This window comes from Podarcis liolepis (genome assembly GCF_965112155.1).
Source record: "Podarcis liolepis genome assembly, chromosome: 14".
In the NCBI taxonomy this organism is placed as follows: Eukaryota; Metazoa; Chordata; class Lepidosauria; order Squamata; family Lacertidae; genus Podarcis; species Podarcis liolepis.
Genome location: NC_139569.1, coordinates 52,559,380 through 52,576,946, shown reverse-complemented (window position 1 = coordinate 52,576,946; position 17,567 = coordinate 52,559,380). Strand labels below are relative to the sequence as shown.

The following is a 17,567-nucleotide window of genomic DNA, read 5'->3' as shown; positions in this document are numbered from 1 at the left end:
ACAGGGATTGCATGCATTTACAGTGGTGCCTCGCAAGATGAAAAGAATCCGTTCTGTGATTCTCTTCGTCTAGCGGTTTTTTCGTCTTGCGAAGCAAGCCCATTGACGGATTAGCGGATTAGCGCTATTAGCGGCTTTTAGCGGCTTATCTGCTGATCGGATCAGCTGATAAACGGCTTAGCGGCTTAGAAAAGGGGGAGGAGGAAAAAAAACCCGCAGGAACTCGCAAGGCATTGTCGTCTTGCGAAGCAAGCTCATAGGAAATTTGTTTTGCGAAGCACCTCCAAAACGGAAAACTCTTTCATCTAGTGAGTTTTCTGTCTTGCGAGGCATTCGTCTTGCGGGGCACCACTGTATTCATTTTGATTGCGTTTCACTTCCTTTGTGCCCTTCCCTTCCTCCAAAAGTGTCCAGGGCAGTAAGCATCATAAAGAAGTATAATTCAATTAAAAATGACTAAAAATTAAACAGAGTTTTACTGAGGTTTTGATAAAAATCAGTTTGTTATTCATACGTTCTTCTTATGCTGGTCTGTGATCATAATAAAGTTGTGTGTGTGTGTGTGTGTGTGTGTGTGTGTGTGCGCGCACACACACACACACACACACGCTTGCAGGGCTCTTTTACTGCATTGCAATGAAATAAGGAATTGATGGCTGTGGCAGTGATTGTATAAACCTGCCCTGCCAGGCAAATAAATATCCAGGACTAAAATACTATTTTCTATTATGTCATTGTTGCAAATTGGATGGAATACAGATTATGTTTTACAGTTGAAGAATATTTTAAATCGTGAACACTAATATAACATTTGGAGCTATCCAACAAATGGCTTGAGATTTTGATGTTGAAAGTCTCTACTCCATCCCACGTAGGTGCATGGAAGATGAGGAAGTTTAGAGGGCCACAGTACATGGTCCTGAACCTCACCATCAGCATTCCCAATGGTCTCAGCAAGAAGGAGCAGGTGCTGATGAGAACATAATAAAAGCCCTGATGGATCAGGCTGAAGGCAGGGATTGGGAACCTTAGGCCAGAGGGCCAAAGGCAGCCCCCCAAACCTTTCTATTTAACCCTCAGGACTCTTCCCTGGCCCTGCTTTGCCACTTCCAGGAGGATTTCTGCCAGGCTCCAATATGTCCTTCAACTCTCTTAATGCTTCTTGTTTTCCTGCATGGAGGGCAGAGGAGGGTGTGCAATGTGGCCCTCAGGTTGAGAAAAAGCTATCCACTGCTTTCAGTTATATACTTTTCCCCTAAAAGGCCATCCACGTTCCCCAAGCTCACAGGAGCGGCTTTCCTGCTAGCCTCTTCTACCTGCCCTTTCGTAAAACATTCGGACAACTTCCACGTTATGGGTGACATCCAGTGCTTTGGTTCCATGAATGGAAGGACATTCTGGTTGAGGAAGGAGAGTTGTGAAAGGAGCCCTTCCACAAATGGAGTGAGAACACTGGAAGTTCCCCAGTGTTGCAGGATCAGGGCTGGTGCAATGTCAGCTGCAGCCACTGCTCCTGAAAGGTAAGCCTGTTGGGGGGCATGTTCTGTGCTCTGAATCATTCCTGTTTACCGATGTCCATTCTGTCCGAATTTGCCATTCGCTGCAGATCTTCAGCTGGCACGTACTTGTGGTCTCTGGTTTCTCCAGATGGTGGCAGCGATGTGGCTGGACCGTCAGGGTGCGGTTGGCATAGATCTGCCGGCACAGGACTTGGCGGTGCTGCATCCCGAGGCCACAGGTCTTGCTGCATTCCGACCACTCCCCGATATCCCAGCTAAGAAATGCAGGAAGGAAGAAGAGATGGGAGTCATTCTATATCTGTTTGGGGGTGGGGAGCCTCAAGCCTGGTGGCGTTGGTAGGGAAATGTGGCCCTCAATACCTTTCTGTCTGGCCCTTGCAACTCTCCCCAGGCCATGCCTTCCCCAGCTCCACCCTCCTCTGGCCTTGCTTCACACCCTCCCTGGGATATGAGGGGTGCTCGAGTGTGGGTAGAAAGTAGCCCACAGTACGAAGACAATATTTGCCTTCATTGCCCCACCCACTTTTGCCTCTGGCCCCACCCACTACTAGGATGTGGCCCCCAGAAGGAAATGTGGCCCTCATGCTGGAAAAAAAAGTTTAGCACCCCATCTATCTACGTGCTGGACAGAAAAAGTTTTTGAGCTCAGCCACTGTCCTAGCCCAGGGGTTCGCCAACATTTTTCTCTGGGCCACACTTTCCGAATAAAAATTTGCTTGTGCCACACTGTGTTTGAAATGTATGTGCGGATGTGGCACAAATCAATGTGCAGGGAGTAAAGCAGCATATATTATATTTGATTGGTGAAATGGGCCCTGTTACAGGCGTTACATTTGTAAGAACTGCATCTTTAAGTGTGGCAAAGCCTACGCTTTGGAATGCCCTGCCTATCGATATCAAGCAGGCGCCTTCACAATACTCTCTTCAGAGCCTGCTAAAAACAATTTTGATTAGACAAACCTGCTCAGATGTTAAGAAACTCTTAACATGGACTTAAATTATTCTTGTTGATTTTCTAAGTGATAATGTTATTGTCCTATCTGTTTTGTAAAATGATTTAAAATCAAGTGCTGCATAAATTTTATGAAATAAATAAATAATATTATTGATTGTTTCATTGTCTTGAGAGTTGACGGAGCACACCACAGGGGGTGAAGTCAAATGACTGCACCAAAGTGACCTCCCGGGGTGAGAGCCTGGGCAGTGGGCACGGAGGTCCTGGACTGCCCAGACGACAAGACTAGTCTCTCAGCCTCACTGATGGGGTCCAAAGGAAAGCAGAGTAATACAAACCCTGATTTAACCATACAAGTAATAAGCACCATCCTCTTACAAGGCTGGGCATGGGAAGGTGTTGCAGGCTTCCTCTTCCGGGGTGGGCTTGGTGCTGGTGTCACAGTAGCTCTCAGACACCTCCTCGTGGCTATTCCGGTTGACGCAGAGGAAGATGGGATACTGTGAGCCTGGGGTGAAAAGCAAGGAAGGAAAAGTAAGAAGCAGTGGGGGAAATCTCAGGGTCATATGTTGGGTGAAAGATTCCTGTATTGCCCTGGACTAGACGAGATGACCCTTCTGTTCCCATTCAACTCTACAATTTTACAATTTATTTACGAATAGACTGACATAGTTGAGCCATTGGCCTAATTCACCTGCTTCTTCTTATGTTCTTAAAGGTGGCAAAAAAACAAGGGTAGCAGTCAGTTCTTCCCTACACATCTAACAGCAGCTTTTTTTGTTTTTAAATCAGGTTTCATTGGCCAATTAAAATGAACAAAAAGGAAAGGTAAATGGCCTTCGCACTGGGCAAAGCATACTTGATCTTTGCTCTTGACTATCAGCTCAATCACTATGCCAATCTTTATTTTGCTTACAAAGTTTGTTGTCCTGAACTATGCTGCAGCTTTGTTATGGCCCGTGGCTAAAACAAAATGCATATGGAATTGAATCACAGAGCAAAGGGGGATTAGCTTCCTCCGCCTTGGAAATGTTTCCTAAACCCTTAGGATTGGGCTGCCCATTATATCATGTTGAAGAGCTGATCATCGTCGTCGTCATCGTCACCCCCCGCCAAAGCTCAGGAGGGGATTTTTGCAATTTCTCTTTGTGAGCCCTGGAATAAATCCCTTTCTGAATTCAAACCAGAGAGGCACCTCTGTCTTGCCAATTTCTCCAAGGCTAAAACTTGGACCAAGTTGGAAAATCTTCCTAGTCAAAATATGACACACGGGTGGACTTGCGCCAACTCTGAAGTGTGTTTTGATAACAAGACCGCAGCTCTCTTGAGGCAAGAAGGAATCTGCAGCAGAGCGGTCCCATTAACAGGCCAGCCTGCTCGGCAAAGAGCTGAGTCTGTCAGGCTTCTGTGGGACACAGGCTGCTGGGCTGCAGCACTTCCCACAGGTTTGGGGGAACAAAATGCAAAAAGGTGCAGCAGAGCCCCAGGGCATCCTAAGGGAGGTCCTGGGACATCAGCAGGTGCCTGTTTCCCAAGGCCATGAACGCTCCAGCTTGGAAGAGGACTGCTCTTCAGCATGGACTGGAAAACTGTTTAGACACTGGAGCCTCCACCCATTCCTGACTCCAAGTCTGGCCCTGAACATTAAGAACTTAAGAAGAGCCTTTAGCTGGATCAGGCCAATGGCCCATTTAGTCCAGCCTCCTGTTCTCACAGTGGCTGCCCAGATGCTTGGGGAAACTGGCAAGCAACAGCTGAGCACCAGAGCCCTCTCCTCTCTGTGGTTTCCAGCCACTGTAGCTCAGGGGTAGAGCATCTGCCTCACAAAAAGAAGGTCCCAGGTTCAATCCCCAGCATCTCCAGGTGGGATTGGGAGAGATTCTTGCCTGAAATCCAGGAATGCCACTGCCAGTCAGTGTAGACCATATGGAGCTAGATGGACCAATGTTCTGACTCAGTATAAGGCACCTGCCAATGTTCCTAACCATGGCCAGTAGCCATTGAAACCATGGATTTGTTCTCTGTGTCCTTCGGCTGCTCTCACACATTACAATTTTTTACTTGGTTGTGTTATTTATTTTTTCAGCTCGTTCTTAATTTCCATATGTTAAGGTATCATGTTGCACATCTTGTTTTAGACATGCTTTAAATATTCCTGACAACCCATTTTATATGTTGTAATATTTTACTTCTATCTTGTTTGGGTCCATGACCACATAATGAAGAGATGTGATTTGACAAAGCAGCACACCCAGAAGGCACTTTGTTTTAATTCATCCTGGACTTAAATGCTGCAGAGTTCATCATGGCCAGGGGGGTGGGCAGGGGGGGGGAGAAAACACCTTGGCTGTCCCGATTACCACTAATGACTGCTTGGCAGCCGGAAAGAGGGGAAAGAGGCAGGTTTTCTCATAAAAGACATGAGAATGAAAGTTTCTGCCAAAATGGAATGTATTCAGTGGTGTGTTCAACTGGAAAAGCTTTCAGCATCACATATGCTAATTTACAGTAATTTCACTTCCAGAGGCATTTTTCTTCTTGCAGGATTTGCAGGATAGGTGTAACTTTTGGTACAGGGTGGAGTTTGCTCCTCCCCCCACAAATGGGCCCATGAACATGAGAGACATAATTAAAAGCATTCAAAGTGTACAAAGTTCACATAGAATCATAGAATCATAGAGTTGGAAGAGACCACAAGGGCCATTGAGTCCAACCCCCTGCCAAGCAAGGAAACACCATCAGAGCACTCCTGACATATGGTTGTCAAGCCTCTGCTTAAAGACCTCCAAAGAAGGAGACTCCACCACACTCCTTGGCAGCAAATTCCACTGTCGAACAGCTCTTACTGTCAGGATGACTCACATGGATGACTCACATGTCAGGGGCAGGCTGCAGCTCAGGGCAAGAGCAAATGCTTTGCCTGCAGAAGGTCCCAGGTTCCATCTCCAGCCCCTCCAAGGCAGGGCTGGGAAATGCTGCTGCCTGAAACGCAGGAGGGCCATTGCCAGTCACTGCAAAAGCCTATATTGCATTAATATCATTTTCAGGCAGCAGAGGGTCCCTACCAAAGAGCGGCCAGAAGGAGTCCCACAGTCTCAGTATTTCCACACGAAATGCCCTATTCCTGTGATGGATGCCATTTTCCCCACGGAGAAAAAACCCTGAAATAATGCTCCTTCTAGGGCATTGGGGAGGGACCATGATGGCTACCAGGTGGCAGCTGCTAGGAGGAGATGCCCCTCACTGCTGTTAACATTAAAAGAAAGAGGGGGGAAATCTCTGCTGCCCTGCTGTCATCCTACTGCCAGGGTCAGCCAGCCCCCGCAGATCATTTATACCCTTGAAAAGGACCAAAATGTGCTCCCACTTGGCTTCCGGTTCCTCTCTGCCATAATGGAGGCAGACCCCCATGACAGCAGGAGGTCATTGGCAAAGGAAAAACAAGAATGCTTGAGGGTAATTATCCTAGCAAGTTCCCCCCAGGGATGGGGTGGGTGGGCTTCACTCGCAGTTCATCTTGGTACCTGTCTCTCGCTCCAGTATAGCAAGCAGGGAGGCACTGAATAGGAAGGCAGGTTCTCCTGTTAATTAGAGTTTAATTGGACTAAAGTAGAGGCGCATGCTAGAAGAGATGAGATCACAAACTGCAGAACAAAAACAACTGCAAGGTCTTTAAGGTTTGAACTTGAGAGAAGACTTCATTGGGTGCAAAAGATGCTGTAGGGAGAGGGGAGCCTATGGCTTCTTTACATAAAGTTTTCTTCTCTGCATTTATGTTTCAGCAACCCTCCCTTGAATGTTAGTTCAAATTATATTTGTACAAGCAAGGGCGGAAGAAATTGGATTATAGATATGGAATATAACATTAAACGGAACTGTGTTTGTTAAAAAAAGGGGAAAGGGAGGGAAGCTCTATTTTGCAAAAGTTTTATGATGGAAACTTAGAGCTGACTCTTCCCCCCCCCTTAATTATTTATAGAGTCAACTGAATAACACTAAAAGGACTTGAAATTAAATTTAATTGGAAGTATAAATGCTCATTTATCTTCAGTCGGATGGAAGGATGAAAGAAGTCTGCGAACTTGCCAAGGAACTGATAAGGTTCATTACTGAGTCATCTGCAGTTCGACAGACTGCTCTTCTTCCCAGGCTCAGAGGGAAAATGGTGAAAACAGGTTATTTATTGGGACAGAGTGACTTTTGCAGTTGTTGTTAAAGTTGCAAAATAACCAAGCACGGGATGGAGCAATGGAGAAATTTCTGGAACAACAATGGGATATCAGCTCCGCCTAAGGCATGATGGAGAACAGCAGCAACAGGAGGAATAACATCTTACAAGGAAAGGAAGAAACACCATGGACAGAATAATTGCCACACAGAGGAAGAACAAGGATATTGTTTGAGTTCCTCACTTAACGTGTCAACACGAATAGAAGTTATTAATATTGCAGTTGTTGTATAAGGGATTATTACGATCGGAATGTAATGGAAATTAATATGATTTTGGAATGCAGAAATAAAGCAAATAATCAAGCCATCAATTCTAGCATGTGGGGGCCCACCTTATCTAAATTATATAATTTGGTATTTAAACGATTGGTATTATTAATTGTATTATAAATTGGTATTATTATAATGAGGCTATTATTGGATTGTAATTGAAAACTAATAAAAATTATTATTAAAAGCAAAAAACAAAATGTGCTCCCACTTCACCCCACATGTCGATGGGCTGGCACATTTTGGGGGTGGGGGTGTACATTTTTGTTCTGCACTAGTATAAACTTGTGTGGCTCCCTGTGGTTCTTTTGCAGGCACTTCCCATTTTAATTGGAGATGCCATGTTGAATCAGAGACCTTCTGTACAAAGCATGCACCTGCAACAGAGCGGTTGTTTCCCCCTTTAGCAGGTAGCCATCAGGGCAGATTGTAACAGGGATGTGGAACCTGTGCCCCACTAGTTGTTGTTGGGCTCCAATGCCCATCAGTCCCAGCCAATATGGTCAGGGCTCAGTACAATGACACCTGGAAGGCACCAGCTTCCCCTTCCCTGGATTTTAACTTGCTTCTCTCCTGGACTATGCAGAATTGGACAAAATGACAGGAAGGATTCGAAACCTGCAGGACCAGAGATTTACAGAAGATTGGAAGAAGTATATGAATTATTTGAAGAGCACCTGTAATCAATAAATTACGCTAGTAGGACTACAATAAGTTTTGTAAGGAGAAATATACAAAGTGTTACAAAGTAGAAAAAGATAGAGATATTGGTTATGAGTTTGAAATGTAATAGGGAAGATAAGAAATGCATGCTGAGAGATTATATTGGAAAATTTTCAGACAGGATTGATGGAAGTCAAAAATTTGAATAAGATGTAAAAGTATGTTTAATTACTGTTGAAAATGATATGTTAAAAAAACCAATAAAAATTACATTTAAAAAAAATTTGCTTCTCTCCATTGCTCCTGCAAGTGACATTTCCTCCTTCTATGAATGCATCCTGTCTTTGCCTTGAGTTGATGTGTGCACCATGCTTTATAGCTCTTTACAAGCAGACACTGGCTATGTTTGCTTTTCCCTTGGTTAGAGACAAAGACAACACAGTTACTAAGTTCTTCCCGTACTCCATATTTTGCCTTTGGCAGACCAGGATCCCCCAGGGTAGAATATATGTGTCAACTGTCCACACACTCCAGACCGCCTACCTTTTCCACACGTGGCGGAGCATTCGGTCGTTCCAACTTGCTTCCAGTTGTGCTCTCGGCTGCGTCTTGCTGGCTGACCAGCAGGCACCTGGTTGTCTGGCTGATGAGAGGGAAACCTTCCTGGCTGGACCACCGGAAAGGTCCCCACAGGCTGCCCCATGTGAGTGCCTGTCTCCCCATGCAAATCCTCCTCCTCATAATTCACTGTCTCTGTCACATCCAACTGGCCATTGAATGGCTCCCCTGGGGGAATGGAGACAATAAATGCTTAAAATAATAGTCGTTCCTCTCGACCACGAGCCATTCCAAATGCAGTAAGGCAAAATCCCCATGACAAGCTGGGATGTTTATGCAAGTCCAGAAGCGAGTTTTAACAGGAAAACACAACATTTGTTCATATATACAAAGGCTGTATGGTTCTTTTGGAACAAGGCACCTCATTTGTCACAAATCAGAAAACTGATGAGCTCTCTTACTGGTATCACGATTCCTGCACAGAGCATTAATTAGAAGATCGTTGCATTGGGGGGAAAGAAATATAAAGGCTATTTACCAGTGGGGATCTCTCTGCTCATGCATTTGGAGATTTGAGGGGTGTTCCAATGAAGCCCTGAATAATGGGTTGTACCCAATGGAGTCATATGCAGAATGAACCCATTGAAATCAATGGACTTCAGCAACTATTTTTGCAACAAAACAGCATGATCTTAACTAGATATATCTAAACTTACAAAGTTCCATAGAATCATAGAGAGTCAGAAGAGACCCCAACTCCCAATATAATATAGTCCAACTCCCTATAATATAGTTTGGTTCAGAGCTGCTGACTTGTGCCCCAAATTGCGGGGGACCAGTTGCGTGTGCGCACAACGTGACATCATGACGTCACGGGTGCCATCACATGCATGAGGTGCCAAGTGCACATCTTTGGGAGGAGGCCCCCTCAACATGGTGGGAAGGGGCTTGGCCCCCTGCCTACAAATATTGTTTGACCCCATAACGATGGTGCCTATGGTTTGGTTGAATAAGAGATGGCAGGTAACTCTTTCAGAATAAAACAGTCATCTTACCTGGCCGTCGATGAAGAGGCACCTGAGGGCTGATGACATTGGGCCCTGGAATGATGTACTCATAATGTATACCTGGATTGGGCTGCTGATGAATCATCTAAGGCAGAAACGAATCAAATGAGTGCCTGGCCAGATAGGGGGCTTAAGCTTCTCCACAGCAAACATATCAATCTAGAGACATCGCTCAGACCCCAGATTCAGAGATAGGAGACTTGGGGGCTTGTAGTTCTTGCCTCAAATAAAAAGTGAGCACTGGGACCCCTGAATTCTTCTGCAGCTGAGATGGAAATGAAAGCCAACCTTCTTTTCAATTTTTAAACCACCCTTCATCACAATAGATACTTAAGCCATTTACAAACCATCATATGAAAGAGAACACAATATGCAATAATAAAAATATTGTTCAATTATTAATACAACAATAACAGAGAAACATTTTGATGAACATAGCAGCAGTCTGTCGTAACAACAGTACTAAAACCTTGACTAAGACAATTGATTTCTACCCCACACCTTGCTGAACAAATATGTCAAAGGAAACCCAGGCATCTACAGTTCCAAGGGGATGGAGTTCCACAGCTGGGGAGCTGCTACAAAGAAGGTCCAGCCTTGTGTCACTGCATGGCAAGCGCCATTCACTGGTGGAATGGCCAGAAGGTTCCCCCTGGCGATCTCAGGGGGGAGGCGGGGAGAACCATCTCAGCAAAATAGCTAGGTAGGCTAAATGGAAGTGATAAGCCCCACCATTCTCTTCTGGGTACAGCTATGAGGCTTAGCAGGTGGTCTCCTTTCAGTCACCATTTCTAAGCCTCACAGGATTGTGGTGAGGATCAAATGGGATAACTGCCACCCTGAGCTCCTTCGAGGGCAGGAATTTGATCAACAGTAACCCTACTCAAATTCAGTGGTACTTCTGAGTGTGCATGCAAGTCAAATAAGACTGCAAAGCAGTGTCCCCCCCCCCCAATTCAGTGGTTTGCATACTACTAACTATCAAGGGTGGTTCTTCTAGGTTATAGAGAAAGAGAACAAAATGGTCTTGTAGTTAACTGAAGTGGTATTATTATGCCTAATATTTGCAGCTTACATAGACATCCAAGATTTCATTTGTTGGGCCATCTGCTAGAAAGGATTCCCCTGCAGTACTTGAGATTTCATTGGGGCGTTTGTAGGTGAACATTGTTCCTCCTCCCTCATATCGCCCAGGTCGATCAATTGCCCAGTTCCCATTGATAATAGACCGCCCTGATCGACTCCGCAGTGCTGTAAGAAAGAAGGGGGGAGATGGCATGTGTTAAGTTATACAAATATGTACTTATGATATATAAATGTTCATATTGACACAGCAATGTCCACATCAATAAAACCTGAGCACAAATTCTGTAACTGTTTGGTGGCAGAACATGTGCTGTATCTGCAAAGTGTCACGGGTTCCATCCTTGGTATCTCCAGACTGAGAATGATCCCTGCATGAAATCCTGGAGAGCTGTTGCCAGTCAATGTCAACAATACTGAGCTAGACAGACCAAGGGTTGTGCAGTACTTGGTATATGGCAGCTTCCTGTGTTCCTGGGTGTCTAGAACACATCTCTAGGCGAGTCCAGGATGCAGTAACAGGAGAAAATAAGTCATTCTGAAAATCTAACCAAAAAAGAAGAGGAAGAATTGCTTCCAGTGACTGTGTATCACTCACCATGAGCTCTTGGAACTGTTTCCTTTATGGCAGGAATGGGGAACCTGTGGTCTCCCAGATGTTTTGAACTACAACTTCCATCACCCCCAACCACTGATCATATTGGCAGGGGCTGATAGGAATTAAAGTTCAACAACATCTGGAGGGCCACAGGCTACCCATCCCTACTTTAGGAAACCCTCAGGTACCAACTGCTCCTTTCCAGAATGCCCTGCATCACTCAGCATCCTGCCTTCATTGCCAACACCACACCCAGAAGTGGCAACAGAATACTCACTGCCAGAGGGATAACACTGAGGCCTTTCTAATGTAGAAAAAAAGTGAATGGGAACATGATATGGGTCTATGAGGTTGTATACGGTGTGGAGGAAGTGGATTGAGAGAGGTTTTATCCCTCTCTCATACTACTAGAATCCAATGAGATCACCCAATGAAGGTGAACTTTAATAGATGGGGGGGGGGTTCAATGATTCCTTCACACTGTGCATAGTTAAACTTCTTGGCTTATGGACAATAAGGCTATCAATGGCTACTGGTATAGATTTGTTTATTTTACTTATTTATGTGCTGCTTAATACAATAGTTCCTAATGTGTACAACAGAAATGCATCCTAAAACCAGTTAAATTAACCCGAATACTGGGGGGGGGGACTCACCTAAATAATGAAAACTGAAAAAAAAATGCAAGTTGGTCACATATTCTCACCAAGATGAGAGGCAGTATGCTTGGGAGTGCTGCTGCACTTAGGTGCTTCTGGTGGACTTCCCCAAGGCATCGTTGGCTATTGTGAGACCAGGATGCTGGACTAGATAGACCTTTGGTCTGATCCAGCAAGGCTCTTCTTCTGTTCACTCCAATTGTAAGCCGGAGTTTAAGCCACAACCAATTCAGACTGAGCAAGTGCTTGTCCACAGCAGGATCATTCCTCCTTAGATAGATCTGCTTAGTGACTTTAGCAATGCATCCATTTCCCCTGTGATCTGTCCATGGTCCTGACACCTTGCCAGTCACTTTCCATTGGAACTGGGTGTTCTTTGGATGTACTTCCTTCTTGCAGACACTTAATTCGACCTACCTCCTGGGCTGAAGGTTCTTTCCAAAGTTATGTTCCATTACTGGGAAGCAGCTCCTCCACAGGGGTGAGCCTTGAATAGGCACCTGGCACAAATGAGGAACATCTACCCATTGATTTAGCAGTGGAGTGCCTGGGTGCACGTGCACACGCACACACTGATATTGTTGGACTCAAAACTCCCATCAGCTCCTCTACTTGGGGATTATTCCTTTGAAATATTATTTTATTTGATGGTGTTCACAAATGGTCAAGACCTTTTCCTCTTCTTTCCTTTGCCACCATGCGGAATGGAAATGTTTCCTTGCCATCTGTGGGTCCCGCTGGCATGAGAAAGTGCTCTATGCATATGCTGATGTATGCACATAAAGTCCATCCGTATGAAGAGGGACCCTTCATATTGAGCCAGAATCCCTCCTTGCATAGAGCTCTTCCCTGCACTAGCTAAATGTGCAGATGGCAGGGAAGGGATTCTGTTGCATAGAGCTAGCACAGGGATATGTTCCCAGTGCAAAGTGCTATGGTCAATCTGCATGGCTCCACATCCCCCCTCACATGTTCTGTCAACATGTAGGAGGAATGTGAACCTCCCTCCTGACATGGGGAGAAGTGTGCATGATTAACATGGAAGGATTCCACCACTTGCATTCCAACTGGCCCAGGGGGCGTGGCCCAGGCCCTCTCTCCCAGCTATAAAGGGACTCCTGCTGCGGTGAGGCCTCGGACCATCGGCTGGGTGAGGACTGCAGGGCCTGCTCCCTTCCAGGGCCTTCTCCAACTGGCCCAGGGGGCGTGGCCCAGGCCCTTTCTCCCAGCTATAATGGGACTCCTGTTGTAGGGAAGCCTCGGACCATCGGCTGGGTGAGGACTGCAGGGCCTGCTCCCTTCCAGGGCCTTCTCCAACTGGCCCAGGGGGCGTGGCCCAGGCCCTTTCTCCCAGCTATAAAGGGACTTCTGTTGCAGGGAAGCCTCGGACCATCAGCTGGGTGAGGACTGCAGGGCCTGCTCCCTTCCAGGGCCTTTTCCAACTGGCCCAGGGGGCGTGGCCCAGGCCCTTCTCCCAGCTATAAAGGGACACCTGTTGCGGGGAAGCCTCGGACCATCGGCTGGCTGAGGACTGCAGGGCCTGCTCCCTTCCAGGGCCTTCTCCAACTGGCCCAGGGGGCGTGGCCCAGGCCCTTATTTGGAACAAACTTTTGGGGAAGCTGGGAAGTGTTCTGCAATTGCTTCCCTGTTCCAATGTGTTTTAAAATGTCCTCAAGCAGTCGGTGGCAATTTAAATTTGTATTTCTTTTTTTCCTTTTTTCCCTTGTTGGGGGTGGGTGGGTGTAATGGATATTTGGTTGGGGATTAATTTTAGTATAATTGTTCTGTTTTTGTTTTCTGTTGTTTTATTGGTTCTGTATAGTTTGTGTTTTGTTTTTAAGGGGTGGGTTCAGGGCTGCCTGGGAGTGAGGCCCCAGCCAACACGATGGCTGGGACAAGTTCCACAGGGGGGGAAGCACTGGGACATCCGATCTCGGTGATCATGGGCAGGAGGCGGAGTTACGCTAAGACCAGACCATGTCATTACCGAGGAGGCAGGTTTAGTCATTGTTTGAAGACTATCCCTGCCTCCGGGTCTGGCCTTGACCAGATGGATACTGGAATCAACAGGGGAAACCCACATGACCTGAAGGTGTTGCTGTGTAATGCCAGGTCAATGATGAATAAAACCACTGCCATCCATGACCTGATGGTCTTTTCAAACTCCAGCTTGATATTCATCATAGATGATCAACTTAAAGTAGGGTCGCCAATGCTATACTGTGATTAAAGCACCACCAAATGTGCTGTCAAAATGTTGAGAGACAATATGGAAATGAAGTTCTCCTGAGCAAAACTCGGGAATGAACTTTTAGGGGTTATTTTGCAGTAGCAAATTTCTTCACTGACTTAGATTAAAAGAAGTCCTGGATCCCCAACAACCCATTGCTGCCACCCTTTTCTATTCCCCCAAACTGTCAGGAACCTAAGGCCCATGGGCCACAAGCGGCCCACGGGAGTCATTTAACCAGCCCACAGCCGCCCCCCAAACGAGTTGCCTGCTTCACGAGTCCCCGTCTGCTGTGCTAAACCACCGCAGCGCGGCACAGGAACTCGCTTCTGCGGCTCTGAAAATCTCATCTGTGCAGATGCAGACACCGAAAATCACGTCTGTGCAAACGCAGACGCTAGAAATTGCATCTGTGCAGATGCAGATGCCGGAAATCACGGGCGTGTGCGCGATCCGGCCCATGGAGGGATCTCTGCTGGAGTGAACTGGCCCAGGAGAGGTAAACCTTGCCGACCCCTGCTCTACACTCTTCCAACTAGGCCTCAGGTGAATGTGGTGCCTGGAAGGCACACCTTAATAAGCCTCACTGTCTGAGGGACTGGAACACAACAGCACTATCTCCCTGATTACTAAAGAACAATAGAAAAAGAGACCTTCTGGACCAAACCAAAATCCCCTCCAGTCCGTCATCCAATCTATTAAGCCTTCAAAAGAGCTAATAACCTGGACAGCATCTGGTAAGTCACCCTAAATTGTCAATAGTAAGCATGCCAAATTGATGTCTTAGGAAATGTTATTCCCTATGTTGAAAGCACTTTTAGAATGCAATATTTGTATAGTTTGGAGTCAGACTGTGGGATGTGAAGGGCATTGCACCCTCTTTATACATACAAAGAACTTTGCACCTTTTTCGGGTGTCAATCACAGTCCAGCATGTGTCTGAAACATTAAACAGGAAAGCTACAGAGTGAAGGCAATAACATTTCAGACTCTTAAAAGTTAAAACCTTGACAAACTTTACATCCTGGAGAAGTGGTGAAGTTAAATTATGTATTAGCTTTCCCCATTACAATAATAAAAGTATATTGTAAAAACCTGGCTAGATTTTAAAAGAGTAAACTAGATCCAGAATTAGAAAAGGAGTCAGGCTGAATGCTCAAGAAGGCCACATTCCTAAAGAGGGTTTGATGGAGATGATTTCCCCCCATCTGATCCTTTATTGCTCTCCTGGTTGCTTGTGGTATTCCCTCTGTTCCTCCTGAATTCAAGCTTAACTGAGAATTCCTAAAATTATTTCTAAAACTAGAGAATGAACAACTTGCTGACCTTCCAGTTTCTATAAATTCAGTCCCCCCTCCCCCGCTCCCAATGCACATATGTGCCTGATTGCAAATCTTGATGATGATGATGATGATGATGATGGTTAAATCTGTTTACCACGCCTAGACACTCAGGTCTCAGGAGGGTTCACAGGATAAAATCAGAACATTAAACCACGAAAGACATAATAAAAACAAAAACAGCCCAGTAGCCCCTCCCCCAAACACATTTTAGAAGGGTGTCAGATGTCACTCAACCCAACACCTGGTTAAAGAGGAGCATTTCTGCCTGGCACCTCGAGGTGTATAATGAATTGGTTCGAGTCCTACCCTCAAAAAAACAAGCTTGTTCCATCTTCCATGTGAAAGCCCTTCAGATATTTGAATGTGGCTATGATATCTCTCCTCTTTTCCAGGCTAAACATAACCAGCTCCCTCAACCATTCCTCATAAGGCTTGGTTTCCAGACCCTTGACCATCTTGGTTGAGGAACATGTGTCCATTATCACTTCCTTCTGAACCTCCTTGTAGCATCCTTAGCCACTGCTAGTGCTGCTCTAGATAGACCATTACTTGCCATTGAGTTAAAATGGGCAACAGCTCAGTGGTAGAATATTGTCAGGTTTAGCGCTTCTCCCACACAAGACACAGAACGCTGGCAGTTTAAGTAGCTGAGGTTTATTTCTCAATAACAGGCCTACAGCAGTCCCAGCTTCCACAACTCATTCTTCAGCATCGGAGTCTGTTGACTCAACTGGCTTCTGACCCCTCCCAAGGCCAGATATACGCCACGTCCTCCCCCACCTCCTGCTGGCCCACCTCTGCTCTAATCACTTGCTCTGCCTCCTACTTCTTGGCGACTCAGGTGCAGCCAATTCCTCTTTCCTCTGGAGATTCCTTTCTGCTGGGTGTGTTGCTGACAAACGTGTGCTTTGCATTCAATCTTTAAGTGAATGTCCCCTGTCTGAAATCCTGGGAAAACACTGAGATAAATGTATCAGAAGTCAGCCTTAGTACAAGGCAGCTTACTCTGTTCCTATGGCAGAATTGGAGTCCAAATGTTTTAGGCTTGGATTTTCCACATTTTGCAATGAGCTAAGGTGGATAGGAAGATGGTTCCCAAGTTGTCATGACGTGGAAGGCAGCATGGGCTAGGAGCTATGGTTTGGCACACCAGTACTTGAATTGAAAACAGACCTACAACAGAGAGGCTACATGGGAACCTGTGTTTTGCAAATTTATGATGTATGTAGACAGAGCTTACAAATGAGTTTTTACTGTCATTGAATCTCCTGCTAGAGAACAAAACCAGCCTAATCTTCAGTGTTGCAGATAAATGGTACTGGATTTTTTTTTTAAGGGTGAGTTGCTTGATGTGGATTAGAGAGGCTCAAAGAACCTAATTTAGTGTGCATCAAACTGGCTGCTAGATTAACAGCTCATAGGTTGGCTGGGATTCACACCCAAAGTGATGCTGGTAACTTCTAATGCTGGTGACTTAATAACTTCTGTGGAATGTAAAATTTACTATAAAATGGAAGAACACTTAAAAAAACAACAACAACCAAAACCTAGAAGTGGAGCATTTTCCTGTCCTACAAAGATGCATAGCCAGAATTGAAGTTGTTGCAGAGTTTTACCAAAAGTGAAATTTCAAGGGGGGAAACAGAGGTTCCTGTTTAGGCAAAATCATTAGAAGAATTTAACAGGAAGGAAATAAGTTTTTATAATGCTGGGAGCTATCAGCCATAACTGTTCAGCTCTGCTTCTGGACTGGAAAGAAGGAAACTCCTGCCATTGAATCTTTGACGAACATGAGAGAAGTTCATCCAATGGGCCAGAGAAAGGGCGAATGCCCTGGGTTACCTATGCCAAGGTAGCTAGCCTGGTGCCCTCAAGATGTTGTGGTCTCCACCTCCTGCCCAGCCAGATCCATTAATGATAAGGGACGATGGGAGCTGTAGCTCAGCATCAACATCTTGAGGCCATTGGTTGCGCACCCTGCTGTAGGCTAGCCAGAGTGCACTGCTACAAATGAAGTATTGTCCCTATGCTGTGAAATAAGGAGGTATCAGGAATGGTTGGAAGACATTGCTAGCATAGTAAATATTTGTTGATTCCCCTCCCCACAAAAAAGTTTGTTATTTTTTTAGTACCTTTATCAGGGAAGCATTGAATTGTAAAGTGAGAAATACTTGCCTGGGATGTCTGTCATTTTTCATGTTTATGAAGTGAGCCTGCTAACCTGGGCCAGAAATGGCTGTGATCTTGCAGGATAATGAGGGAAGATGGCTAGAAGCAAGCCTGTCTTTGTCATTAGGCTTGTCTTTAGCAGTCACTATCATTAGGGGATATGATTACTGATTTCCTTGGCTTGAGAAATGGGTTTTCAGTGTGAGGTGTGTCTCCCTAAAG

General features: G+C 45.6%; 1 protein-coding gene across 1 annotated transcript in view; it reads right to left on the bottom strand.

Annotated features, from left to right (window-relative positions):
* Positions 1-17,567, bottom strand: part of THSD4 (thrombospondin type 1 domain containing 4) — a 130,189-nt gene that overhangs the window by 24,763 nt on the left and 87,859 nt on the right. The window contains exons 3-7 of the mRNA XM_083475773.1: positions 10,339-10,514; positions 9,252-9,348; positions 8,182-8,424; positions 2,854-2,983; positions 1,570-1,774 (exon numbers count right to left, since the gene is read on the bottom strand). Of these exons, the coding sequence (XP_083331899.1) occupies positions 1,570-1,774; positions 2,854-2,983; positions 8,182-8,424; positions 9,252-9,348; positions 10,339-10,514 (851 nt within the window). The remainder of the gene's footprint in view (positions 1-1,569; positions 1,775-2,853; positions 2,984-8,181; positions 8,425-9,251; positions 9,349-10,338; positions 10,515-17,567) is intronic.